This window comes from Pseudorasbora parva, chromosome 7 (genome assembly GCF_024679245.1).
Source record: "Pseudorasbora parva isolate DD20220531a chromosome 7, ASM2467924v1, whole genome shotgun sequence".
Lineage (NCBI taxonomy): Eukaryota > Metazoa > Chordata > Actinopteri > Cypriniformes > Gobionidae > Pseudorasbora > Pseudorasbora parva.
Window position 1 is genome coordinate 8,368,862 of NC_090178.1, and position 27,060 is coordinate 8,395,921.

The 27,060-nt window shown below is 37.2% G+C and overlaps 3 protein-coding genes and 1 long non-coding RNA gene across 5 annotated transcripts; 2 read left to right on the top strand and 2 right to left on the bottom strand.

The window, feature by feature from the left end:
• Positions 1–30: 30 nt before the first annotated feature.
• On the bottom strand, positions 31–5,640 carry rbm8a (RNA binding motif protein 8A). 2 transcript variants are annotated; one of them, XM_067447977.1, is made up of 6 exons: positions 5,487–5,640; positions 4,974–5,033; positions 4,817–4,894; positions 3,417–3,553; positions 542–678; positions 31–380 (listed from the first exon to the last, which is right to left on the bottom strand). In XM_067447977.1, the coding sequence occupies exons 1-6, from the start codon at positions 5,551–5,553 to the stop codon at positions 335–337; spliced, it is 525 nt and encodes a 174-aa protein (XP_067304078.1). In that variant the 5' UTR covers positions 5,554–5,640; the 3' UTR covers positions 31–334. The 2 variants fall into 2 exon arrangements, with proteins under 2 accessions (XP_067304078.1, XP_067304079.1); XM_067447978.1 differs by having other exon boundaries at positions 5,493–5,633.
• Positions 5,641–9,079: 3,439 nt separating this feature from the next.
• Positions 9,080–10,080, top strand: LOC137083491 (type-4 ice-structuring protein LS-12-like). Its single transcript, XM_067449440.1, has 3 exons — positions 9,080–9,125; positions 9,357–9,510; positions 9,612–10,080. The coding sequence occupies exons 1-3, from the start codon at positions 9,080–9,082 to the stop codon at positions 9,829–9,831; spliced, it is 420 nt and encodes a 139-aa protein (XP_067305541.1). The 3' UTR covers positions 9,832–10,080.
• Positions 10,081–11,782: 1,702 nt separating this feature from the next.
• Positions 11,783–14,288, top strand: LOC137083581 (type-4 ice-structuring protein LS-12-like). The gene is made up of 4 exons (XM_067449539.1): positions 11,783–12,463; positions 12,578–12,647; positions 13,142–13,268; positions 13,370–14,288. The coding sequence occupies exons 2-4, from the start codon at positions 12,602–12,604 to the stop codon at positions 13,587–13,589; spliced, it is 393 nt and encodes a 130-aa protein (XP_067305640.1). The 5' UTR covers positions 11,783–12,463; positions 12,578–12,601; the 3' UTR covers positions 13,590–14,288.
• LOC137083582 (uncharacterized) lies at positions 12,973–16,392 on the bottom strand. The gene is made up of 4 exons (XR_010906527.1): positions 15,997–16,392; positions 15,673–15,875; positions 13,377–13,554; positions 12,973–13,296 (listed from the first exon to the last, which is right to left on the bottom strand). It is a non-coding gene; the product is annotated as an uncharacterized lncRNA (long non-coding RNA).
• Positions 16,393–27,060: the final 10,668 nt, after the last annotated feature.

Sequence of the window (27,060 nt, forward strand, 5' to 3'; positions counted from 1 at the left end):
GGGCTCAAATGCAAAGCAGGAAACAAAGACTTTAAACCAAATTAATTTATTGGAAATATACAAATCACTACTCATAACAGGTCTCAATAAGAGAATGACATGTCAACCTACATACATTAAAGTGTACTGTCACTTTATACAAAAAGAAAAAATAAGGAAATAACAGCTTCAACATGTATGCTTCAGCAACGTCTCATTCTTTTCTTCAATAAAAGACACCCCCCTTCAAAAACACTAAAATCCTTATTTAAAGAAATAAACACTCCAATCTGTCTTGAAAAGTATAATGCCACACTGGCTGGAAAACAGACATTGGAGGTAAACACAGGAAAAATCAACGTCTCCGTCTGTCAGGGCTCCTGCTACGCCTTCTTCCACCCCTAGAGGAAAGCACATTTGTCCATCAATCAAGTTGTATTGCAACTTATATCGTTAACAAAGGCAATGGAAGACACGTCTCCAATACAAATTAAGTTTGCATGAGCGAGTGAAATGGTTAGAGTATATTAATCCAGTGTAAAAGCATAAGAAACTGACTCACCTCCTCTTACTCTTAGGGGGTCCCCTTACAAAGCACCAGTCAACGCTGATAGGTTGCCCCATAAGGTCTTGTCCATTCAGCCCTTCCATAGCAGCCTGAGCTTCTTTGTAAGTCTCATACTCCACCAGTGCATAGCCCTATAAAAAACAAGTCTCATTACTTGCCAAGATAAGATTCAATCACATGAAGCCCTCAAAAAGGATTTCTTTCCATTGGATTTAACAACCGTCTTCACATTCTTTGTCTTGAAACTGCCCAAACTAAACATTTTGTGCAAGCTTGACCTGAGAAAAAAAAATCTTCTAGCAAAAAAAGGGCCAGAAATATGGGTTACTCAATGGCTGATAGATGACAAATGAAAAACAAATGAAATGCAACAGGACCAAAATCACAAAATACAACTGCAAAGAGCATGTGATCAAAAACAGCTACACAGAGCATAACTGAAAGGACCAGGACACCATGGTTGGCTGTTGCTTTAAAAGTTTAATTATTTAACGTAATACACCACATTTGATGACTTATACGTGACGCAAGAACTATGTTGCATGTGTACACAAGTTTAAAATGTGCAAATGGAATTAACTTTTCTTTATCAAAAGTCCTTGAGCAGACAAACTATTGAAGATGCACATCACTAGTCACGTTAAGTAGCTTTTATTGGCCAAGGACCAACCAAGAGAATGCCTGAATGACATGTAAAGCAACTGATCAACAATTTTTGTTTCTTATGTTTAGGGGAATGAAAATGTCCTTACAATAACAGACCGGTGTATATCCACTAAATGATTCATTCAAGAACAGTGAAAATTTTGAACATCCAGCATTTAATTTATCCTTAGAGGTAAACAAAAATGACCACTTATTCATAAGGAAGTTTGGAGTCATGACGGCTTTTATTGTGGTATATCTAAGTGATGTCACATGTTTTTAGGCCAAAATATTTTGTCACAGACAGCAAACATGCATGTCACTTATCCACTAATTGCCTGTCCCCTGAACACACTGTAAAAAAATGCTCTCTGTAGTCCGCATAACGCCACAACGGCAAACAAAACACACTGGTGCAGTCTTGACCACGAGCATAACAAACAGTGCTCCAGCCAATAGCCGACAATAATGATTTCCACCCCAGGTCATTCTTGTTGGCTATTGGCTGGAGCACTGTTTGTTATGCTTGTGGTCCAGATTGCACCAGTGAGTTTTGGTGCCATCGCTTAGAGAACCTTTCCATTTAATCATTTAGCAGACGCTTTTATCCAAAGCCACTTACAAAAGAGGAGAGCAATAGAAGCAACTAAACAAACAAGGGCAACATCATGCAAGTGTTGTAAGGAAGTCTCAGTTAATCGAACAGTACACAAACTTTTTTTTAAGTAAACAAAACATTTTATTGGATGGTTAAGTGCTAGTGGACCAATCAAAAATGCGACATCTCCTAGAAATCAGATGACGACTTAGAAACTCCCAAAGTGTTTCCCATTTTGTTTTCCTTATGCATCAGACTACATGTAAAGCTGCTTCAACCCTACCATACACTAACTAACCTATAGGAAATCTCCCGTATCATGGAAAACAAGGTTCTGAAAATTGCCCAAGAAAATTATTGAAATGCTTAAGCACAAAAAAGCAGCAAGATGATCATATTAAACTGTAAAAATATGGTCATCAATAAGACAAAAAGATTCTGCTTTTGGTTTAAAACACTGACATCTGGTGGACAAAATCAAAAACACTCATCCCTGATGATTCCCTCCGATTCAACAACTCCACTAATGGAGGAAATAGCTAAACATTTCAGAGCAAAAGAAGATTCCGGAACCAATCCAAAAACGTATAAAATGTATTATAAAAATGAACTTTATATTGAGTTTTGTATATTTATTAAGATATTGTTTCTGTCAGTCTTATTCATTCACTCACATATATTAGGGGTGTAAACGGTTCTCTGTGAAAGGACCAACCACACCATTCTATACAAATCTCAAATCTGACAACGCATCTATAATATGGTTTGTTGAAACCAATGCGTAAAATAGACACACAGGTGTCATCACACGGTTGTTGATACTATCGCGCGAGCACAGGTGAGACCTAAACACAACAAGTTGCTATTTGTGTTTAAACTAATTCATTTAAGCCTTGCCATGTAAAAATTCAAGAACAAGATGCAAAAGAGAACTTGCGCATGCTAGAGATTTGTGTGCATGTGCACTCATCTGAAGCATGCATTTGGCACTTGCCAATTGGCACACAAATATTGAGTTCTCTTTTAAGTCTTGCACTTGAACGGACAAATTCACACTAAACAACAATTGTCAACATGCCCACCTTGGCAATTATTCTAGTAAACACAGTAGGGTATGTCTTAAGTAAAACATAAACAGTTGAGAAAGACGTGTTCCCATGTGTAGTGTACTCTTTCCGTGCATTATGTCTTAAAAAGAAAGAAGCTTTTTCCTGCTGTCTAATGTTAATCAAACAACAAATGACAAAGAAATCACTCACTGCTCTTGACTGAATAACTTTTGTTACTTCAATAATGATTAATCTTTATTTAATTTATACAGGTGAAGATTATAATTATGCTTTTTTTTTTATTCTGTACCTGAAAACAACTGCTAGATACCTGAAAGCACAGTTTATTTTATATGCATCTTTGCTCTATTGTATGTATTTGTGCTGTTGATTGTATTTTGATTTTATATTCATATTTTTTTATTAGTCAGTTGAAAATAGCACATACAGAATTGTACTGTAACCCTAAAGCCGTGAGTAAGTTGAACCGTTACACCCCTACACACAAGTTATCATTCAAAGTTACAAATATATATTTTTCTAAACCAGAAATAAATAAAAAAACCTGAAAACTAACCTTAAGGTAACCAGTTCTTCTGTCCAAATTTAGATGCAAGTTCTTGATTTCTCCGAACTCTGCAAACTTGTCGTGAACATCCTCTTCTGTCGCCTCCTCATGTACACCAGTCACAAATAGAATCCATCCTTCAACGGCTGAAATTACACCAAAACACATTAAAAATGCTTCCAAATCAAGCAGATTTACAGAAAAGGCTTAAGACTAGTCCCAGATTAAAATGCATGTTTGAGTTGTTTTAATAGAAAACAACTTTTTTTTGCAACTTTGCCATTTTTTTGTCACAAGATGCACACACAAGTATTTTTTCCCTAAGACACTTTTAAAAATGCTAATCTAATTAAAAAGTTAATCTAAGCCCCGTCTATAAAACTGGGCCTACAAACAATAAAAGTTTGTTCTTCCAGCTGCAACCATAAGCACCAAAACATTGTCAGCCGTGGTTAAACCAGCAGCTACTATTCTTGCCTGTAATTGTTTCTGTTAACATAATGGAAAGCATAGGATGTTTTTTTGTTTGCACCAGAACTGCCTCTTCCTTATCTGTTCTTACTGGGCATTTTCAATTTGTTTTACCTGTTAAGCTTAAAATGCAATAATTCTGGTCACATAAGCCCCTTTCACAACTGCAAGTCGGACCCGCAATATTCCCGGAACATTGCCGGGTCGCCTTCTGTGTGAAAGCAACCACTTCCCGGGATTGATTACCGAATTCGACCCGAGTCGGGACCTAGTAATATTGCGGTATTCGACCCGGGACGAGCGCTGTGTGAACAAAAGCCGAAACTAATGCCGCAACGTGTACGTAGTTATCGTGCGACTCCTAGAGCTTGTTTTTTCAATAATACAACCCTGCAGTGCCAGAAGAGCTAGTCGGTGTTTTAAACGCAGAGTGTGTTCGTATACAAAAGAAACTCAAATTAAACAAGCAGAAATGTGTGCAAACTGGACACAAGTCGAGACAACGGAGCTCCTTACTATCCGCGCTGAAGCTGAGATCGCTCGCCATTATACGTCACATCAGGATGTCACGTGTCAACTCGACCCGGGACTGTTAAGCGTTGTGTGTGAAAGCGCACATATTACGGCATTTCGCTGGCAGTGTGAATGGCCCGGGAACAAATGCCGGGTCGCATTATCCGTGTATTTGCCGGAATCGCAGTGTGAAAGGGGCTATATTGTCAGACACTTCTTTCTATTATGAGGTCACAACGGTCAAATGAGGGATGTCAGATACTGATATGCAACATCAAATGTAGGATGATTTTATGTAGAAAACAGTGAATCACAAAAAATGACTTTAGGAGGGTTTTCACAGACAGAGTCACATTCAGTATTCATATTCAGTAACTTGCAAAATACAGTTGCATTTAATTTATAGTTTTGTGAGTTACACTTACATCTCTGTGGCCCAGGCTCATCTCCATCCTGTTCTACAGTGTCGTAGTCCTCTCTGACTCTGGATCTTGCCCCTTCCTCTGTGAAATATAGCAGCAAACATCATTAGTACGATTAATTAAACTGCAAACAAACAAGATTAGAGATGAGACGACTTACCTGATCCAAACCCACGACCCTTCCTCTTCTTGGCTTTCTCTTTTAACTTGTGAATGCTTTCTGTAAGGTGAACAAAAGAAAAATGTAACTCTTACAATGTATTCAAAACTATTATTTACATAGTACTATGTAAAAAGTACGCACGAAATTATATATTCTAATAAAAGATTGGCATGAATAGTGCATACGGTCTTTTCGACATCACAAAACGTTACGCTGATGTTGAAGTCATACAGCGGAGCCAGTATCCTTACAATTTAACCACATTTTTGGACATGAAAAACATGTAAAGGTGTAAAAACTAGAACCTAAGCAAGACGACGAATTTAGGCAGATTCACTACAGCGCGCGAGTCGTTTGAATTAGCTAACTATTAGCAAGCGTGCTAATCTGTCGAGGCCCGCCGAGCATAAACACGAGTATTACACGCATTCAACAATAATAAATAGGTAATTTATACATCATTTAAAATATAATACTGTTTATGCACTGTTTGATTATAATGAACGGCACCGTCACCATCCTCGTCCATAGGAAAGTCTTCACCCCCCGCTTCATGAAGATCTAGAACGTCCGCCATGATATCTGCTTGTGAGTGATCGAGAGAGTGCGATTGCGAGCATGCGCAGAGAGAACACTCACTGCGACACGCTTTGTTCGTCTTCTTTGCTGCTCGACTACTTCGCCATCTGTTGTTTCGGAGGTGGTCTTACAGTCTCTTTATTTACAGATTCAGAATAAGGAACAATATTGCTTGTTTCACAGACAAGATTTAAGCCTAAGATACATGTTTGAGCTGTTTTAACTGAAAGTAATCTTAAAATAATTTCAGTGCCATTGTTTTGTCTCAAAATGCAAAACAGTAGGCTAATGTGTCTAAGACACACACACACAGGTTTGTTTCACTATATTAGTGAGGGCATTACATAGACTTCCATTGATTTTATATCAGGTTAATGATATTTTCTATCCCCTAACCCAACCCCTATCCCTAAACCTACCTATCACAGAAACATGTGCAGAACAACAGATTTAAATTAAAACATGTTTTGGCCGATTTATAAGCCTTTTTAACTAGTGAGGACCAGTCCAATGTCCTCACTAGTGGGTCATTTTCATGTTTTACTATATAGGTGAGGACATTTGTGTCCTCACAAGTATTGCCAAACAAGGAACGAACACACACACACACACACACACACACACACACACACACACACACACACACACACACACACACACACACACACACACACACACACACACACACACACACACACACACACACACACACACACACACACACACACACACACACACACACACACACACACACACACACACACACACACACACACACACACACACACACACACACACACACACACACACACACACACACACACACACACACACACACACACACAACAAATCCCTAATCCTGGCTTAAAGGGTTAGTTTACCCAAAAATTAAAATTATGTCACATTAACGATTAATGTCGTTCCACACCCGTAAGACCTCCGTTCATCTTTGGAACACAGTTTAAGATATTTTATATTTATTCTAAGAGTGTATGCAAGTGAATGCACACTATACTGTCCATGTCTAGAAAGGGAATAAAAACATCATCAAAGTAGTCCATATGTGACATCAGTTAGTTCATTAGAATCTCTTAAAGCATCAAAAATATATTTTGGTCCAAAAAAATCACAAAAACAACAACTTTATTCAGCATTGTCTTCTCTTCCGGTTTAGTTTTCAATCCTCAAATAAAGATTCAAACAGTTATGAATCGGCGGATTGATTCCTGATTCCTGAAAATATCTTAAACTGTGTTCTAAAGATGAACGGAGGTCTTACGGGTGTGGAGCAACATAAGGGCGAGTCATTAATTACATTAATTTCATTTTTGGGTGAACTAACTCGTTAAGGGTTAGTTCATTAATTCTGTCAATAATTAGGCCTACTCACCCACATGTCGTTCCAAACCCGTAAGACCGTAGTATATCTCCAGCACACAAGTTAAGATATTTTTGATAAAATCTGATAGGTTTCTGAACCAGCTATAGGCAGCAATGTCATTGCAAATTTCAAGGAACAGAAAGGTAGTAAAGACATTGTTAAAATAGTCCATGTGACTACAACAGCATAGGAGAATGACACAGATTAGAAGAAATTACTGAATAAATCCATAATTTTTGTTTGTGTTTTACACACAAAAAGTCGTTGTGTGTCATTTCATAACATTAAGGTTGAACCACTGGAGTCACATTGATTTGAATTAACGATGTCTTTACCTTTCTGGACTTTAATATTGCTGCAAGTAATGTTGCTGCCTATGGGTGGTTCAAAGAGCTCTCCGATTTCATCAAAAAGATCTTAAAGATCTTGACATTGTTTATGATCCTCATTGATAGCCTACTTTAACACATTGATTTTAAACAATCCTATAATGACAACACTGGTAAAGAATTAATATCGTCATGGTATTACTCTACAATACAATGCCCACTTCAAAATGATCTGTTTTTTGAGTTTAAAGTTCAGTTCTGGTTTCTAACGTTGGACTCCAATAGTTGCTTTATATGACAAAGGGGGACAAGATAACTAACCTGACCGTATATACTCCCCTACTCTACAGTCTTAGATAAACCCAATCAGTTTGTGATAGAATAACAGCTGAGCTGAACTGTGTTGACGTGTAAGTCGAAGCATAAGGGAAAATACTAGCTCAGAAGGTTTTAGGATAAAACCTCAAGACTACATTCACATGTTTTTTTTTTTTTTTTTGCATGGGTGCTAGAATGAAAAAGAAAGACAATCAAAGAAAGGTGCTTGCTTATTGTTTGTCATTACATTTCTTCATTTAAAGTGTATAATGTAGGCTATGTCAGACCGTGGTTTTCATCTTTGAGCTCCCCAAATATGATGATCCTTGTGCCAGGGACCCCCATTGTTAAATTTAAAAGGAAGCCATTTTTATGTATAAATACATCATTTTTACTTTAAAAACATATATTATAAATATGTAATATTGTGTTTGTATATATATGTATATATATATATATATATATATATATATATATATATATATATATATATATATATATATATTTTTTTTTTTTATTATTATTATTTTTTTTTAATGTTTTTTCTACTAATATATGTATTTTTATTTAGTTAGTTTTAGCACATTTAGTTCATTATTTAGTTAAATTCTTTTAGAAAAAAAGGTACCTGGTTGCCTTAAAATTTTGAGTTCATTGAAATGAAAATTTTGAGTTAATACAATACATTTTTTGAGAATCGACAACCTTTATTAACATATTATTAAACGATTTTGTAGGCATATTGGGTAATTGTGTTTTATTTCTGATGACGCGTCCAAATTGTGCTATTATCATGATTTATCAAATCTTTTATGTGGTTCAGATACAATAATATTTTGAGTTTCTATTTATTAAACCAATTTCCTTCATTGTATCAACTTAAATTTTTAATTTCAATAAACTCAAAATTTTAAGGCAACCAGGTTACTTACTTTTCTAAGTTAAACCAACAAAAACCAACCAAATGTTTTTACAGTGTAGTATAAAAATTGCTGATGCTGGGCATGCATGCATCATATTTATTAGGGTTTAAAATATAAACACATTTTAAGCCATACAACAGTAAAAGTAAAATGTCTAGTAAAATAAAATCAATGAGGAAAATTCATTAAAACTGAGCTATCAGTAAAACTCAAGGCTGTACATGTATGTATATAATTTGAGCACGTAGTAAAAGAGATTAGTGTTGAACTTTGATTCGATCACTTCAGTGTCAGGTAAAGCCTAAAGGTTCAGTGAATGTAGATGATTTCATCAGCACAGGCCACCCTTTGAACTTGTCCCGGGACTATAAAAACCCATGGATTCTTAGAGAACACACCATCAGGTCTAAGAACATTTGGACGTAAGGTAAGATTACATCTACATTAAGGCTAATGGTCATGTTGAGCTCTGCTGTTGATTCTTTATGGAATTTTAAGAGGAGAAATCTGACTAGAAACTGAAATGAATGAATATCTTTGTCTGTTCAGGCAACTCTCACCCATCCTGCAACCATGAAATTCTCCCTCATTGCCGTCCTTGTTGTCGCTCTGGCCATTGGTGAGACTTTATAAACCATGTTAATTTGTGATGCTCTAAAGATATGTTGTATTTTGTTTGTGCAATATGGCAACTCAGTTAGTCTATTAGACATAAGATCAGTGAGTTGGATATATCATCTTTACTCACTTAACATAACAAAGTAACCTGAACAGACGCATATTAGAAGTGTTTCACCTGATTTAGCTTGAGTACTTGAGAGTAATGCCATTCAAGATGTACGAGTGTATTGATCGAACATCTCTGTTCATGTTCCAGGCTCTGAGTCAGCATCTCTGGTCAAGAGAGACGCTCCTGCTGAGCTGGACAAGATCGCCAAGTACTTCCAGGACCTGGTGGACAACCTGAAGAACGTTGAGGGCCCTGAGCTGGTCAGCAAGGCCAAGTAAGTCCATCATCATCTCAACTGTGAACTTAAATAATCAACACAATTATGATCCAATTGAATTCATGTTATTAATGACTTCTCTTTGGTTTGTGTTGCAGCGCTTACCTCGAGCAGAGCAGAGCCCAGTTCCAGCCCATGGTTGAGAAGCTCCAGGAGCAGCTGAAGCCCCTCTCCAGCAACATTGAAGAACAAATCAAGCCTTTGGCCGCATCCGTCCAGGCACAGGTCGCCCCCCTGGCCGGCATGGTCCAGACCCACGTCGAAGACGTCCTCAAGTTCATGGCTGACAAGACCAAAGAAATCCTGCCTCCTCAGTAAACCCAAAGAATCACCATTGCTTAGTTCTCTTACATGTTGGTCTCTTTAAGTGGGATATATTTAAAAATAAAAGGGGATTTAAAGTTCACTGCTATACCTCCTCCTTCCATTTTCTCACAAAATGTGTGTTTTTCCGTGCACATCTCAGATGTTTTAAATGAAGTATTTTTTATGGCTTCCCTAAAATGCTAGGTTTGCTCTCTTCATGCTGGTATATGTTTGAAATAATAAAAACGATTTAAAAAAAGTGACCACTCTTCTCAAGATTTATTTTTGTCAACTAATGATTTTTGTAGCTTACAAATAAGAAAATCGATCATTAAATTACAATAGGTTATTACGGTAGCCTAAGTGGTCACAGTTGATCGGGCTATGGCGAATCATATCAACTAAACAGAACACAAATAATTGTTTTAATAGTCATAACATTACCATGTATTTTGAATAAGAGCTGCTCCTATTTCTCTGCTCGGTTTCTCCACTACATAGCCTACGATTTCGTATATTGTTTAAAATGATTGCGTCACCAGATTTGACACGAGCGAGCAGACAACAGTCAAGCGCATGCACAGAGAATAGAAAACGTGTTTGCGAGTCCCTCAATCGTAGCCCATTCATTCATTCATTCATTCATTCATTCATTCATTCATTCATTCATTCATTCATTCATTCATTCATTCATTCATTCATTCATTCATTCATCTAACCAATTCCCTTTAACTATAAGACTGAGTTTTAATAGATGCCATTATATCATGATGGGCTTAAGATTCAAGATGTCATGGCAAGATGTTGGCAAGTTCTGCTTCCAATGAACATAAACGTAAAAACAAACGTTACAATTAATTGTTAACTTTATCTAATAATGCCTTTGTTTTTGCAATTCGTTTGTTGTTTTCAAAGGTTTAAAATTGTATGTTGTTTTGATTCTGTTTTTGCCATATTCGACGCAAAAACACAATGCTCTCCATGTGAATATTGGACTTAAATTGGCCTTAAAGCAGGACTAGGTAACTTTTCAACCCTCATAATAATTTTTCAAGACTCTTGTGGTAATACATCGACTTACAATAGGTTGAATGACACGTCTGCCATTGCCTGACGGGGTCTGTATCATTTTTAATCGTACTTTTAAACTTCGAGTTTCGGCTTGTAAACGTGAGCATTGCGATCGCTTGGCGTTTTAAAAAATAAAACCCATGAAATTATATTCATATGACATGCTTAAACATATGCCATGAAGACATTTCACACGCGACACAAACTCTGCATGTGAACAGTGTTCAGGGTAACGGTTAGTGATGCACGGGTCGACTTTTTTTCCAACACGCAGGTCCCGCTTTTATTAAATTATTTGTCCCGTCCCGCAACACTGTATATATTTTTACAACCCGCCCCGCACCGGTGACCATTAAATGGACATACGGGTTCCGCGGGTTATGAAACGACGCGCTCATCACTAGTTCAGGGCTATCATGGTTGTCATAAAAACAAATGCACGACAGTAGTAGAGGACAATACTGTTTCCCAACTGTAGGGGGACCCCGAGGGCGAAAGTTACCTAGTGCTGATTTAAATCGTGGAACTCAAGGAGGTCAGAAGTGGGACATTTAAATAATTTAGGATATTCCCACCTCCAACCTCTGCCATGTAGAATTACTTCAGGAGAATTGTGGTTACTTTTGGTCTGGTGGATGATAAAGCGGTTTAAAAAAACATACACAAAATAATGGTTCTGTTGGCATTGACATGGTTCCATGAAGGACCTTCATAGTGGAAAAAAGTTCCTCAGATTATTAAAATGTGACTGACTGGTTCTTTAAAAAAACTGAACAGTGAACTCTGAAAGATTTTTTGGGGAATCAAAAACGGCTCTTATGGCAACGTTGTGAGAGAGAGAAAAGGGGGACAAAAACCCTTTTGGAATCTTTATTTTTAAGAGTGTATTTACATTGGTGGACCATATCTAAGGACTTTGGGTGGGTTCTTTTGATTTGTTTACCATCTAGGAGCTGTTTGCATAAACCGTCTTAATTAGTCAGAATGAAAAAAGCATAGCATTTCATGGGTACAAAGGTTTCCAAGTCCGAAATAGTCTGCATTAATCCTAATTTTACTGCATTAAAATATTTTATGCATGCATGATCAGACATAAAAACAGTAATAAATCAGTTTCCCATAAGGAATTAAAAACCCAAAGGATACAAATACATTTAAGTCTAAACTGATATGAATAGTTCATAAAGCTACACATTCCCATCATCCACTGTCACTGAAATCACCACACAAGCAAGTTGGGTTATACATATATTTAAATCAAATTCCTAACAGTATTGTCAGTGCTTGAACAGACACAAAAACACATGGATTACTTCATTTTGGTCTACATAAACCCTGGATTATGTCTGCACACACAGGAGCGCTGCACTGATTACGTCATTGGGCGACTGAAACGCCACAAAAATGCACTAATTAAGCACAAACACAGATTACTGCTGAACTTTGATTGAAACCCTTCAGTGTATGGATGATTTCATCAGCACAGGCCACCCTTTGAACTTGTCCCGGGACTATAAAAACCCATGGATTCTTAGAGAACACACCATCAGGTCTAAGAACATTTGGACGTAAGGTAAGATTACATCTGCATTATGCCTATGGTCATGTTGCTGTTGATTCTTCATGGAATTTTAAGAGGAGAAATCTGACTAGAAACTGAAATGAATGAATTTCTTTGTCTGTTCAGGCAACTCTCACCCATCCTGCAACCATGAAATTCTCCCTCATCGCCGTCCTTGTTGTCGCTCTGGCCATTGGTGAGACTTTAAATCAGCTTGTGATGCTTTTAAAATATGTTGTATTTTGTTTAGCCTGTGTAATATTGTAACTCAGTTACACTCTTAAGAATAAAGGATCTTCATGGTTCCATAAAGAAAATTTAACATCCATGGAATCTTTCTATTGCAGATAAGGTTCTAAATAGTGGAAAGGGGTTTTTAGATGATTCAAATGGTTCTTTTTAAAGCTGTTCACTGAAAGATTCTCTGAGGAACCCAAAATGGCCCTATTTCATCACTACAAGATAAATGACCCTTTTGAAACTTTAAGAACGTAAGAGTTAAACAGACATGGGACAATGTGTGTGATGGATATTTTATCTTTATTCTAGCTCTATTAAGTATGTAAAAGTGTCCTATAGAAACATACAGTAAAAGCCAGAGTCTTTCCCTCGATTTAGCTTGAGTACTTGAGACTAATGCCATTCAAGTTGTAAGAGTGTATTGATCGAACATCTCTGTTCATGTTCCAGGCTCTGAGTCAGCATCTCTGGTCAAGAGAGACGCTCCTGCTGAGCTGGACAAGATCGCCAAGTACTTCCAGGACCTGGTGGACAACCTGAAGAACGTTGAGGGCCCTGAGCTGGTCAGCAAGGCCAAGTAAGTCCATCATCATCTCAACTGTGAACTTAAATAATCAACACAATTATGATCCAATTGAATTCATGTTATTAATGACTTCTCTTTGGTTTGTGTTGCAGCGCTTACCTCGAGCAGAGCAGAGCCCAGTTCCAGCCCATGGTTGAGAAGCTCCAGGAGCAGCTGAAGCCCCTCTCCAGCAACATTGAAGAACAAATCAAGCCTCTGGCCGCATCCGTCCAGGCTCAGGTCGCCCCCCTGGCCGGCATGGTCCAGACCCACGTTGAAGACGTCCTCAAGCTTGTGGCTGACAAGACCAAAGAAATCCTGCCTCCTCAGTAAACCCAAAGAATCACCATTGCTTAGTTCTCTTACATTTTCTCTTTATGTATATTTAAATTAATAAAAAGGATTTAAAAGGTCACTGTGCTATCTCCTCCTTCCATTTTCTCACAAAATGTGTTTTTCTGTGCACATCTCATGTATTAAATGTAGTAGCCATTTTGTTTTAAGGACTTTCCTAAAATGAGGAAAATAAATTCAAAACACCTTCCTGACATTTTCAAGCTGGCAAATCATGCTTATAAGAAAAATAATAATTTCATATTATTTAAATACTTAAAAACATTTTTGTGATGTTGAACTCATAGCAAATTAAATTTTAAAACCATGAGGACAAAGATTGTTTAATGTCCCAGATATTTTAAATGTGTGCATGTGCTCAAGGACACAGCCTCATAATAACTACATACCGTAATAGGCACATTCTTCTTTTCTTATAGTAACAATTTATTTTTCATTACTTTATGTATTTTCATCTATATTTAATACTGATTTATGCATTGAAGACAGGTGGTTTTGGATGAGGGACCATGTCATGCATTTGATTAAATCAAGAATTGAAATGGTACATTAGCGTTTTAAAAATTAGTTTTAAAGTAGAAATGTTATTATTTTAGCCCTATAGCAGGTAAAATTGTGGGACATTGTGCCACACCTCAAGAATCAATGATGCCCCCTAAATTATTTGTTAATAATATAGCAAAAACCACCTAAAATGGTCATATTGTGTGAACTAATATTATATATATTTAGTGTTATATATATACACACTTATATACACACTTATATATAAGTTACTTATATGGTTGAATCTCACATTTACATCCAATGCCAAACCAGATATGCCAGGTTTACCATTTTCTCTAACCAGCTATTTTCTTGACTTTACCACATAATATTTTATATCAGGAAACAGCTGCCTCACAGTAAAAATATGACAGAAACACTCTTAATTCAGCTATCCCGAATAAAACCTAAAGCATCTGAATAACCACACAATGATATTTGGGTACATTTATTTCCAAAAGAATATCCTCAGTTGATGTCAGTCATTTGGTTTGGCAGCAGAGGGCAGTGTAAATAAATAAACTCTGGTTATGTTCTGTGTGCATTGAAGACATTCATCTCAGTGCCATGAGGTAGACTATGACTTGTTGTCTTCTTAGATAATAAAAACAACAAAATCACTAGTCTTCCACACTGCAATGGAATTCATCAAAACATCTCCGGCAACAAACCGCAGAAGTGCATCAAATAATATCAACTAAAAGAGGCATGCATTAGAGATATTAGAGATATATACAAAAGATGATTCTTGAGAGAAATTCATGTTCAAACTTTCCAGTCGTGATTTGATTTGCACCTTCTTTCTGTCAGTGTAAGTTTTGGCCTGCAGACAGCAATCACTATCCCACCTGAGCACAAAATCAATGTTTTTTTTTACATCTGTCCGAGTTTGAACTTATATGAAGCAATAATGTGTCCGCTGTCAGCTCACACGCACCAGTACCATGTAATACTTCATCTGAAGGTCACACAGGCGTGAGGGACACACTGTTAGTCCGCTCTGACCTTCTCCTTGTACAGCGAGATAAATAAACTACAGTGAGCTTTTCAAACCCGCATGTCGGCCTTCATTAAGCACATTTTTGTATCAGCATCTCTCTTTGAAATTCAATGCCAAGTACCAATAGCTAGTCATTTGACAATGCTGAATAACGTAAAGGAGTAAAATAAAATGTTCAATGTCTCAAAAAGTAGTTCCACTCTTAGAAAAAAAAAGGTTCAATAGGTTCTATATTGAACTCTAGGATTTTTGACTCAATTTTAAAGAACACTTTATGCCAAAAAGGTTCTAAATGTCTTAAATAACTGCATAATACGTTCATGTTTAACAGATTATTTCTTTTTTTTTTTCTAGTGATAGTTGATTAAAATTTAAAATGGTAAAAAAAAAGCATTAATTAAAAAATAAATCCATAAAAATTGGAAGCACCTGACAGATTCGATGTAGAATCTTCTCTTCTAAGAGGGAAGTACAAAAATATTGTATTTTTCTACCTCCAAATTGATAAAAACTTACCAGAACGATGACAGACATTCATGTCAATTCCTGTCTCTCAAATCAAGTCACCTTTATTTATATAGCGCTTTATACGATACAGATTGTTTCAGAGCCGCTTTCCAGTGATAACAGGAAAATGATGCATTCCGGCTGTTGTTCTCTACCTTAACCTGGTCCGTATGTTCTGAAATACACATTCAAAGTCCTTAACAGCTGGTGACCTAAAAGGATGGATCAGAAACGAATACATTCCAATTAAGAATTGATATAAAACAAAGCATGCTTTCTGTACATAACCACTCTCACATCACAACAACATGAAATAAAACACTTGGTACTCACCATGCACAGCCATTGTGTCTCTCTCAAAGGAATCAGTTATAGTCGAAAGGGCTTGCCTTTGACGAAAAAGAAAGAAAAATAGGAAAAGAAGAGGAAAAATAAGCCTCCCGCTGATAATTGGAGTCTCGGCGGCACTTGAAAATAAAACAGAGGCCAGATGAATGGAGTACTCATACAAACTCCAATGTGCTTTAGCTGAAAATTAGGGAACAAAACTACAGGTTTGTTTTGGATAGACTGTCGGACCAGTGGTCCAGAGTCAGAGGTTCCTGAGGAGTCTTATCTCTTCGAACGCGAAGGGCCCCGGGCGCTACGAAAGCTCTGCGTCTCTGGTCAGCGGTGGATATACTAATGGCTAGGTTTTGCAGAAATGGGTTATGTTTTTTACTCAAAGCTGACAGACAGACAACCCCCCTTGCACACAGGTGCTATTCAAGGATATTGTGTAAAAAAATGACGTCAGCAAAATTTTACTTGAAAATCTTTTCAGCGTAAAAGTCCCGCCCTCTGTTCCCAGTGTATATAAGTTCATCTGTACTATAGGCTATCAGGTTCTTTACAGAGCTTCCCTCAATGCACATCCATACATTTGATCATTTACATATGTAAACTGAACTATTGTTTTTTTAAATCATTATTTATTCCCTTTTAGTGCATGCCTATGATTTTAACATGTATGAACATCAAGTGCATTTTAGTGAAGTATAGAGTAATGTATAAGAGTATGGATGCATCTGAAGACAGACAATGCAGTGCATGCAGCGCTTTGCCTCAGCAACAATGAAGTGCTGGCCTTGGTGATAGTTGCTAGGCAATGGAGGAGATACAATGGCCTCCTTAGAAACCAAAGGCCGTTTTTTTGGCTAAAAGGAGCAGTGGCACACAAATTAAACTTGATGTGCAAAACTGAACTAAATAGTGGAGATCATCAACAGTGTGTTGTTAGCTGCAATTGTTTAGTTGTTTTTTTTTACTTAGTCATGTAAATCAATTTAACTTTCACCTATTGCATATGCATAAACCAGGTTTTATTTATTTTATTTTTGAGATTTCAAATTTGAATTTTTCCTGATCAACGAGAATATGTCAACTTGATTAATTGCGATTAATCGCATCAAACATAAAGGTTTGTGTTCATATGTGTATTTATAAATATTATAATATGTATATAGTGCTATCAAAATTTGCGTACAATAATTTTTTTCAGTTTAACATCTTAGTTCAGTCCCACTTTATATTAGGTGGCCTTAACTATACTAACATTTAAATTAATAATTTGATACAATGCTCTTATTGTGTACGTTTTTTAATTGAATTTACATTTTTTTTAAAACCTGCATGTCATTAAATCTGTAATTAATTTCTATAGTTACTTTTATAGTATACTATTGACCCTGACACCTAACTTTACCCTTATCTCACCTCAATATCAGAAAAACTGTTTTAGAATACAATATGAACACAATAAGTACATAGTAGTTAAAGGGTTACTTCACCCAAAAAGGAAATTGATGTCATTAAGGACTCGCCGTAATGTTGTTCCACACCCATTAGACCTCCGTTCATCTTCCGAACACAGCTTTAATATGACTGTATTAGCCTTAAAGTTATGAATAAGCTGGTATGTTCCAAAATTATGACAACATTTGCATTTAGGAGATATAAGCATTCAAAATTTACAGTCTCCCACTTCCGTTAAAACGAATCTCAGATTTTGGTGACATCATCGAAGACTTCACTTTCTCGTCAACGTTCTGTCCAATCAAAATGCTCTCTAGAATCTAAAGCCCGCCCCCTCCACTGCTGAAGCTGCGACTGAAATCGGTCCTGAGTTGTTAACACACATTTACTAATTTCTACATGGTGAAAGGCACATAGCACACTATATATGTGATAGGAAACGATTCAGTGTAAATATGCTTTCATTTGAGGCGTTTTCACGTTAGTTTCACGCACCGCAGCAGCGCACACACCACAACAACAGCTCTGGTCTAAATTTAGACTACAGACACAAGAGTGCAGCGCGGATCATATACGCGAGTCCCACAGACAACAAACATATCGTCCCATTTGAATTCTTCACAGAATGGTGTATTTCAAAGCGATATGGAGGAGATTATGATAGTAAACAGTGTTAGAGGAAACAGGCTTTACCAAACAAAAAGGTCCGCTCTTGTGCTCTACTCAAACTGTATATTAACAAAACGCTGGCTGTTTCAAAAAAAGGGGAGGAGCTGCTAACAGCTGGAGCCGTTTCAGGGGAAATTACGTCAACACACTGAATAATGCGGCGCGTTTCAAGGCACTTCAGTGGGCCTTTAAGATATTTTATATTTAGTCCGACACACTATACTGTCCATGTCCAGAAAGGGAATAAAAACATCATCAGAGTAGTCCATATGTGACATCAGTTAGTTCATTAGAATCTCTTGACGCATCGGAAATACATTTTGGTCCAAAAATAACAAAAACTATGACTTTATTTAGCATTGTCTTCTCTTCCTTGTTTGTGTTCTATCCTCAAATAAAGATTCAAACGGTTATGAATTAGTGAATCGATAAATGATTCGGATCGCCATGGTCACATGATTTCAGAAGTTTGGAAGTTTGGCATGCGATCCGAATTATTATGACATCAATTTCATTTTTGAGTGAACTAACCCTTTAAAGGACCAACATATTTAACCTAATAAACGCAGCACGTTTTTTCTTTCCGGATGCGTGTCAGATCCGGGTCCGCATCGTGCTTCACCTCTTAAAGTCACAGCAGCCTAAAACCTGCTGCTATGATGTCTGTCATTACTGTTAATCAAAGAACAACAGACAAAGAGAAAACCACTCACTGCTCTTGACTGAACTTTTGTAGCATTAATAAGGATTCATCTATATTTAATTTATAATTTATGCAGTGAAGACTGGAGTGTTTTTTAACTTTATCCAGTTCTGTATATTTCCTACCTGTTTGATAAAATATATTAAAAATATACTCGTTATGTTTTTTTCTAAATTATTTTGGAGGTTAAATGTGAAATTATTACAATATAAAAAATATAAAAAATGTAATGTTAGGTGTGATTAATTACAGGAAATGTTTGATCATTTTTTTTATTTGCAATTGACAGCACTAATATATACAGGTGCTGGTCATATAATTAGAATATCCTCAAAAAGTTGATTTATTTCACTAATTCCATTCAAAAAGTGAAACTTGTGTATTATATTCATTCATTACACACAGACTGATATATTTCAAATGTTTATTTATTTTAATGTTGATGATTATAACTGACAACTAAGGAAAATCCCAAATTCAGTATCTCAGAAAATTAGAATATTGTGAAAAGGTTCAGTATTGAAGACACCTGGTGCCACACTCTAATCAGCTAATTAACTCAAAACACCTACAAAGGCCTTTAAATGGTCTCTCGGTCTGGTTCTGTGGGCTACACGATCATTGCGAAGACTGCTGACTTGACAGTTGTCCAAAAGACGACCATTGACACCTTGCACAGTGAGGGCAAGACACAAAAGGTCACTGCAAAAGAGGCTGGCTGTTCACAGAGATCTGTGTCCAAGCACATTAATAGAGAGGCTAAGGGAAAGTAAAGATGTGGTAGAAAAAAGTGTAGAAGATATAGGGATAACAGCACCCTGAAGAGGATTGTGAAACAAAACCCATTCAAAATTGTGGGGGAGATTCACAAAAAGTGGACTGCAGCTGGAGTCAGTGCTTCAAGAACCACTAAGCACAGACATATGCAAGACATGGGTTTCAGCTGTCGCATTCCTTGTGTCAAGCCACTCTTGAATAACAGACAGCGTCAAAAGCGTCTTGCCTGGGCTAAAGACAAAAAGGACTGCTGAGTAGTCCAAAGTTATGTCAGAATTGTGTGATTTTTGGATTTTTAGCTGGTTTTAAACTAGGTATATAATGGTTGTTTCTGAGTATATGTTATGTTTGACACATTTCAGGGTTTTGTACTGCAATATCCTGCCTTGTCATACCTTAAATAAACCTAAACCTAAAGTTATATTAACTGATGAAAGTAAGTTTTGCATTTCCTATTGGAAATCAGGGACCCGGAGTCTGAAGGAAGAGAGAAGAGGCACACAATTCACGTTGCTTGAGGTCCAGTGTAAAGTTTCCACAATCCGTGATGGTTTGAGGTGCCATGTCATCTGCTAGTGTTGGTCCACTGTGTTTTCTGAGGTCAGAGGTCCAAGGTCAATGCATCCGTATACCAGTAAGTTTTAAAGCACTTCATGCTTCCTGCTGCTGACCAACTTTATAGAGATGCAGATTTCATTTTCCAACCGGACTCGGCACCTGCACACTGTGCCAAAGCAACCAGTACCTGGTTTAAGGACCATGGTATCCCTGTTCTTAATTGGCCAGCAAACTCGCCTGACCTTAACCCCATAGAAAATCTATGAGGTATTGTGAAGAGGAAGATGCGATATGCCAGACCCAACAATGCAGAAAAGCTGAAGGCCACTATCAAAGCAACCTGGGCTCTCATAACACCTGAGCAGTGCCACAGACTGATCGACTCCATGCCACGCCGCATTGCTGCAGTAATTCAGGCAAAAATGAGCCCCAACTGAGTGCTGTGCTCATACTTGTCATGTTCATACTTTTCCGTTGGTGAAGACTTCTAAAAATCCTTTCTTTGTATTGGTCTTAAGTAATATTCTAATTTTCTGAGATTTTTCTTGGGGTGTTCCTTACACTGTAAAAAATTATTTAGAAAAAAAGTTACCTGGTTAAAATTTTGAGTTCACTGAAATTAACTTTTTGAGTTAATACAATGAACATTTTTTGAGATTCGATGACCTTTATTAAAATATTATTAAAAGATTTTGTAAGCATATTGGGTAATTGTGTGTGTTTTATTTCTGATGACGCAGTGAAACATGCCAAATAGTGCTATTTTCATGATTGATCAAATTTTTTATGTGGTTCAGATACAATAATATTTTGAGTTTCTATTTATTAAACAAATGTCTTTCATTGTATCAACTCAAATTTTTAATTTCAATAAACTCTTACTATTTTTAATTTCAATAAAAGTTACTTACTTTTTTAAGTTAAACCAACAAAAACCAACAATATTTTTTTACAGTGTAGTTGTCTGTCATCATCAACATTAAAATAAATAAGCATTTGAAAAATATCAGTCTGTATGTAATGAATTCATATAATATACAACTTTCACTTTTAGAATGGAATTAGTGAAATAAATCAAACTTTTGATGATATTCTAATTATATGACCAGCACCTGTACACTGTAAAAAATTATATGTTCAATAAGTTATGACAACATATGTTTTTACATTGTTTTAACTCATCAAAATAAGTTAAGAAACGTTAAACTTGTTTTTATTAGTTATACAAGATGTAACTCATTTTTTAAAGTCAGTTTAACAATTTTTATAATTTAAAAATAACATAGATGATATCGGACATTAAAATGAAGAAAACTCTGGGCTAGGAAACTAACGTAACTAGGAACACATGAGAACTCAATCAAAAACCATGGAGACAAACTAGCAAAGATTAACTTACAGTTTTACAGGTTTTTATATAATTTTGCTTTTAAAAAATGTATAGTCCACAGTGGTTTTGAAGGTAGAGCAAAATTGAATACAGGTTACAATTAGATCACAGAGTCCATTTCTTATTGATTTTTTTTTTTTTTTTTTTTTAGAACCATAGTTATTCAACTTAACTTATGCATTAAAGACATGTAATTTCCCAAGGAAAATGCTTAGCAATTAGACGACCATTCTTTCATTAAGTTGAGGTCAGCCCATTAACGACGGCAAAAAAGAATAGTATAACGCAAGTTTGACGCACCCCAGTGAGTTTTAGACAGGTCTTCACAATGGGACCTGCAGCAAAATGTAAATTACACAAAATTGCTCTAATACACATCCAGTGGTCCTGAGAAGCACAGTAGGTCTTTTATGCCCATGACTGATGGGTTCAGCTACAAAGTGGAGAAGAATTAGAGAACAGGCTTGAAAACAGTAGAGAGTTTGAGGCTGAGCAAGAGGCAGGGCAGTGAAGGACTGTTCTTTTGTACTGACAGCGGAGGCAGGTGCACTTTGTGAGACAGAGAAAGACAACGGCTGGCTCGCTAGGATGGTATTACCAAGATTAAAAAGGACAATTAAACTAATTGTATTTTTCTGGTGGGACTTTTCTGGAGAGGCCTTCCTTCTTAATTAGGAAATTAAAATTAGACTCAATTATTAACGATGGCCACACCTTTTCATTAAAATCTTCTTTCACATACAGCTTTCTAAAATAAGCCCATCATTTAGGAAAGAGCAGCAAGAGATTGTAAATCACATACTGTATACGGAAAGGGTACGGAAAGTAGCCAGATTCCCTTCCATTTTTCACTCTTTGTTATATTGCAGCCATTTGCTAAAATCATTTAAGTATTTTTTTCTCATTAAATGTACACACAGTACATTGACAGAAAAACACAGATTTGTTGACATTTTTGCAGATTTATTAAAAAAGAAAAACTCAAATATCACATGGTCCAATATAGTCATGAGTCTTTTTGGGAAAGATGCAATCCAAGTTTTTCACACCTGGATTTGGGGATCCTCAGCCATTCCTCCTTACAGATCCTCTCCAGTTCTGTCAGGTTGGATGGTAAACGTTGGTGGACAGCCATTTTAAGGGGTTCAAGTCAGGGCTCTGGCTGGGCCATTCAAAAACATTCACAGAGTTGTTGTGAAGCCACTCCTTCATTATTTTAGCTGTGTGCTTAGGGTCATTGTCTTGTTGGAAGGTGAACCTTCAGCCCAGTCTGAGGCCTTGAGCAGTCTGGAGAAGGTTTTCATCCAGGATATCCTTGTTCTTTGTCGCATTCATCTTTCCCTTGATTGCAACCATTCGCCATGTCCCTGCAGCTGCAAAACACCCCCACAGCATGATGCTGCCACCACCATGCTTCACTGTTGGACAGGTAATATTTTTCTCCACACATACCGCTTAGAATTAAGGCCAAAAAGTATTGGTCTATATTGGTCTCATCAGACCAGATAATCTTATTTCTTACCATCTTGGACTCCTTCAGGTGTTATTTTTAGCAAACTTCCACGTGTCATCCACTGAGGAGAGGCTTCCGTTGGGCCACTCTGCCATAAAGCCCCAACTGGTGGAGGGCTGCAGTGATGGTTGACTTTCTACAACTTTCTCCTATCTCCCGACTGCATCTCTGGAGCTCAGCCACAGTGATCTTTGGGTTCTTCTTTACCTCTTTTACAAAGGCTCTTCTCCCCAGATAGCTGTTTGCCCAGACGGCCAGCTCTAAGAAGGGTTCTGGTCGTCCAAAACGTCTTCCATTTAAGGATTATGGAGGCCACTGTGCTCTTAGGAACCTTAAGTGCAGCAGAAATGTTTTTGTAACCGTAGCCAGATCTGTGCCTTGCCACAATTCTGTCTCTGAGCTCTTCAGGCAGTTCCTTTGACCTGATTCTCATTTGCTCTGACATGCACTGTGAGCTGTAAGGTCTTATATAGACAGGTGTGTGGCTTTCCTAATCAAGTCACAATCAGTATAGTCAAACACAGCTGGACTCAAATGAAGGTGTAGAACCATCTCAAGGATGATCAGAAGAAATGGACAGCACTTGAATTTAATATATGAGTGTCACAGCAAAGTGTCTTAATACTTAGGACCATGTGATATTTCAGTTTTTCTGTTTTAATAAATCTGCAAAAATGTCAAGAATTCTGTATGTTTCTGTCAATATAGGGTGCTATGTGTACATTAATGAGAAACAAATTTACTTAAATGATTTGAGCAAATGGCTGCAATATAACAAAGAGTGAACAATTTAAGGGGGTCTGAATAATTTCTGTACCCATTGTACAAGCCTCATTAGCACAATTTCTATGGGTTTATATAGACTTTGTGTTCCTGCGCCTTTTCAGCAATGTGCTTGTTGTGTTCTGTTAACACAACTAAAACTGTCTGTTAATACTGTTAGCTAAAAACTGCAAAAACTGTGCATGTGGCTGGGTTTCTCTGGTGCATAAGATAAGATTTATACACAAGCCATCCGCCATATTGGAACAGTCAAACTGGGCATTGAACATTCAAGAGCGAGTTGACTGAGCATCTGCAACCATAATTATATAGCGCTTGCGCTAGGGATGTTAATTTACACAAATTAACATGATCGATCGTCGTTTAAATTAACGATTAATTAATTGATTAATCGTTAACCTTAATACTGCAATATGCATCTACAGCTGCTTGTAGCTGACAGCATGACAGGATGTGCAAATGCTGCTCAAAACGCCATGTTCTTCACCAAATGAATGAGAAGGTTTTTTTTAATCTAAACAAATAGCTATGGGATTGTAAAATTAGTCGATGTGATTTATAATTTAATTAAATAACTAATTTAATAACCTAATATAACCCGTAAACAACAACGCCGCCTCAGATCTGTTATTCAGAATGTGTGAACGCTCTTCCAAGAACAACTTGCTGAAACGTCACCTAAACCAAATGAATTCAAAACTATTTATTAAAATATTGTTTTCATTAATGTTATGTAATGTGACAGTCCAAAGTTATCAAAGTTATTATTAGTCGTGCGTTGCTGTTTGAACTGTGTGAGCTGAAGCTGATGCGCCGAATCAACACTGGTAAGTTAGGCCTACACTGAAGCTCTTTGTGAGCGCGTTATTTAGCTCAACAAAAAGCTTCCTATATGAGATTAATCAGATTTATATTAAGTTAACAAAATATTACAAATCATATCTGCACAAAATAATGCGAGTGCACAAGTGAACTTGAATTGAGTTGCTTATATTCATATTCAGAATGGGAGACGCGTGGTACGCGCTCTTCCTGGAACAACGCTCTGAACGCGGCACCTAAACCCAATGAATTTACAACCACTTATTAAAATAGTGTTCTCATTTATATTATGTAATATGACAGTCTCAATCATAGTTAGCCTATTATGCACGAGTCAGAATTAATGACTCATGTTGTGCACGCACTCTTCCTGGATCAACGCAAAGAAACACACGGCAAATAAACCCAAATACTGAACAATCACAATGTTTTATTACAATAGTGTTCTCATTAATGTTGTGTAATATGACAGTCCCAATCAGTCATTATTAGTGCTGTTGGAGCTGCACGCTGAAGCTGATCACCGCCACGCTTTTACTACCGCTCACCTCTAACGTTAATTAATAACCAAATGCATCCTTTATCAAAAAAATCAGCTATAGATAGGCCTGCACCAAATAAATACAATATTACAACTTATATTTGCACAAAACAAAAGGCTGCGAATGCACATGCAAACTTGCAGTCATGATGAAGGTGTAACTCCAGTTGTAAAATGGTCCCAAATAGAATTGACGCTTGCTTCATTTTTCCTCCCGTTTCACGGTTGAGTCGCACACACGCGCATGACCCTTCTTAATCGATGAACGATAAGTCTTATCAATTAAATTTCTTATCGACAATTAATCGATTAATCGTTGACATCCCTAGCTTGCTCTTCAAACCACCACCAATGTGCAGCATCCACATGGATGATGCAACGGCAGCCATATTGTGCCAGAACGCTCACCACACACCAGCTGATTGGTGGAGAGGAGACCGAGTGATGAAGCAAATCAGGATAGAGGGATGATTAGGAGGCCATGATGGACAGAGGCCAATGGTCAAATTTAGCCAGGATGCCGGAGTTACACAACTACTCTTTTTTTCCGAAGGACATCCTGGGATTTTTAATGACCACAGGGCAAGGAGTCAGGACGTCTCATCCAATGGACTGTGCTTGTTACAGTCCAGATTCCTCATCACTATACCGGGACGTTAGGACCCACACAGACCATTGGATGAGCGCCCCCTGCTGGCCTCACATACACCTCTTTCAGCAGCAACCTAGTTTTATCAGGAGGTCTCCCCTCCAGGTGCTGACTAGGGGCCTCATTTATAAAACTTTGCGTAGGATTTGCGTCAGAAGTGGCGTACGGATGAAACATAGGATGTGCGTACGCACAGAAATATTTAGATTTATAAAACAGTGCGCGCACACATCCTTCGCAGTTTTCCCTAAATAAATCACAGTCAATTCTAAATGTAGCGCAGCTTTTGCGGCTTCATGTCACGCCCATAGCCCATAAATAATCTGTGAAACACTCACAAGTTAATATTCATCGATTGCAAAATCATGGCAAACACAGATAGGATTTTTTTTTTTTTTACTTCACTCAATGTGAAGTAGAAGTTATCGTTGGCGAGGTGGAAAAGAGGAGAAAAATGTTGTTTGGAGGGCACAGTGTGGGCATTACTAATGCCCAAAAGGCCTTTGAGTGGCAAAAGATTGCAGACGGCATTAAATGCTGTAGCCTCACAACCTCGGAACGTGGCCAAAATAAAAAAGAGATGGACGGACAAGTCGAGGCAAAAAAGCGCCTGGCGCTCCATCGCCAGAGTGTGTCTGCCAAGGCCCATGGGTATGGAAATGGGGAAACCGGAGCTGACCCCTCTTGAGGAGAATTTCTCATTTTCTTTCTAAATGTTTGAGATATATATCCCTAATTATCTATCTATCTGTTTATCTAATTAGGGGCCAAACACCAAAGGTGCGCAGGCACCTATTGAAATCGTTAGATTTATTAATATAATTCCGCCATTGAAGTCTATGGCAGCCCATAGAACCGTTTAATAAAAAGTTGTGAAATTTGGCACACTGTCACCATAACAAAATGGAAGTATCTAACAGCTCAGAATAGAACATGATTGCGTAATTACGGTAATTATGAAATGGTGTGAACACAGCATATACGTATACATATGATATGATTAACATGATTGTAAAGGTGCATTCACGGCACACCATGTTGTAACTACGAGATGTAAAAAGCTTTCCCGTCCTTGTAGCGCTCGTGATTTATGAATATGCTAATCACAAGGGTTACGCGAATTTCACAACTTAATTCTATTGGAATTTTAACTGAATTGGCCACAACACACAGGAAGTTAAAATGGCATGACAGGAGG

Coding starts and splice junctions, on each gene's coding strand:
- rbm8a (XM_067447977.1), bottom strand. CDS start 5,553: ATGGCGGACGTTCTAGATCTTCATGAAGCGGGGGGTGAAGACTTTCCT. Junction 5,034..5,486: donor TATGGACGAGGATGGTGACG/GTGCCGTTCATT, acceptor TTCACCTTACAG/AAAGCATTCACAAGTTAAAA. Junction 4,895..4,973: donor GGGTCGTGGGTTTGGATCAG/GTAAGTCGTCTC, acceptor TATATTTCACAG/AGGAAGGGGCAAGATCCAGA.
- LOC137083491 (XM_067449440.1), top strand. CDS start 9,080: ATGAAATTCTCCCTCATTGCCGTCCTTGTTGTCGCTCTGGCCATTG. Junction 9,126..9,356: donor TGTTGTCGCTCTGGCCATTG/GTGAGACTTTAT, acceptor TACGAGTGTATT/GATCGAACATCTCTGTTCAT. Junction 9,511..9,611: donor GAGCTGGTCAGCAAGGCCAA/GTAAGTCCATCA, acceptor TTTGTGTTGCAG/CGCTTACCTCGAGCAGAGCA.
- LOC137083581 (XM_067449539.1), top strand. CDS start 12,602: ATGAAATTCTCCCTCATCGCCGTCCTTGTTGTCGCTCTGGCCATTG. Junction 12,648..13,141: donor TGTTGTCGCTCTGGCCATTG/GTGAGACTTTAA, acceptor TTCATGTTCCAG/GCTCTGAGTCAGCATCTCTG. Junction 13,269..13,369: donor GAGCTGGTCAGCAAGGCCAA/GTAAGTCCATCA, acceptor TTTGTGTTGCAG/CGCTTACCTCGAGCAGAGCA.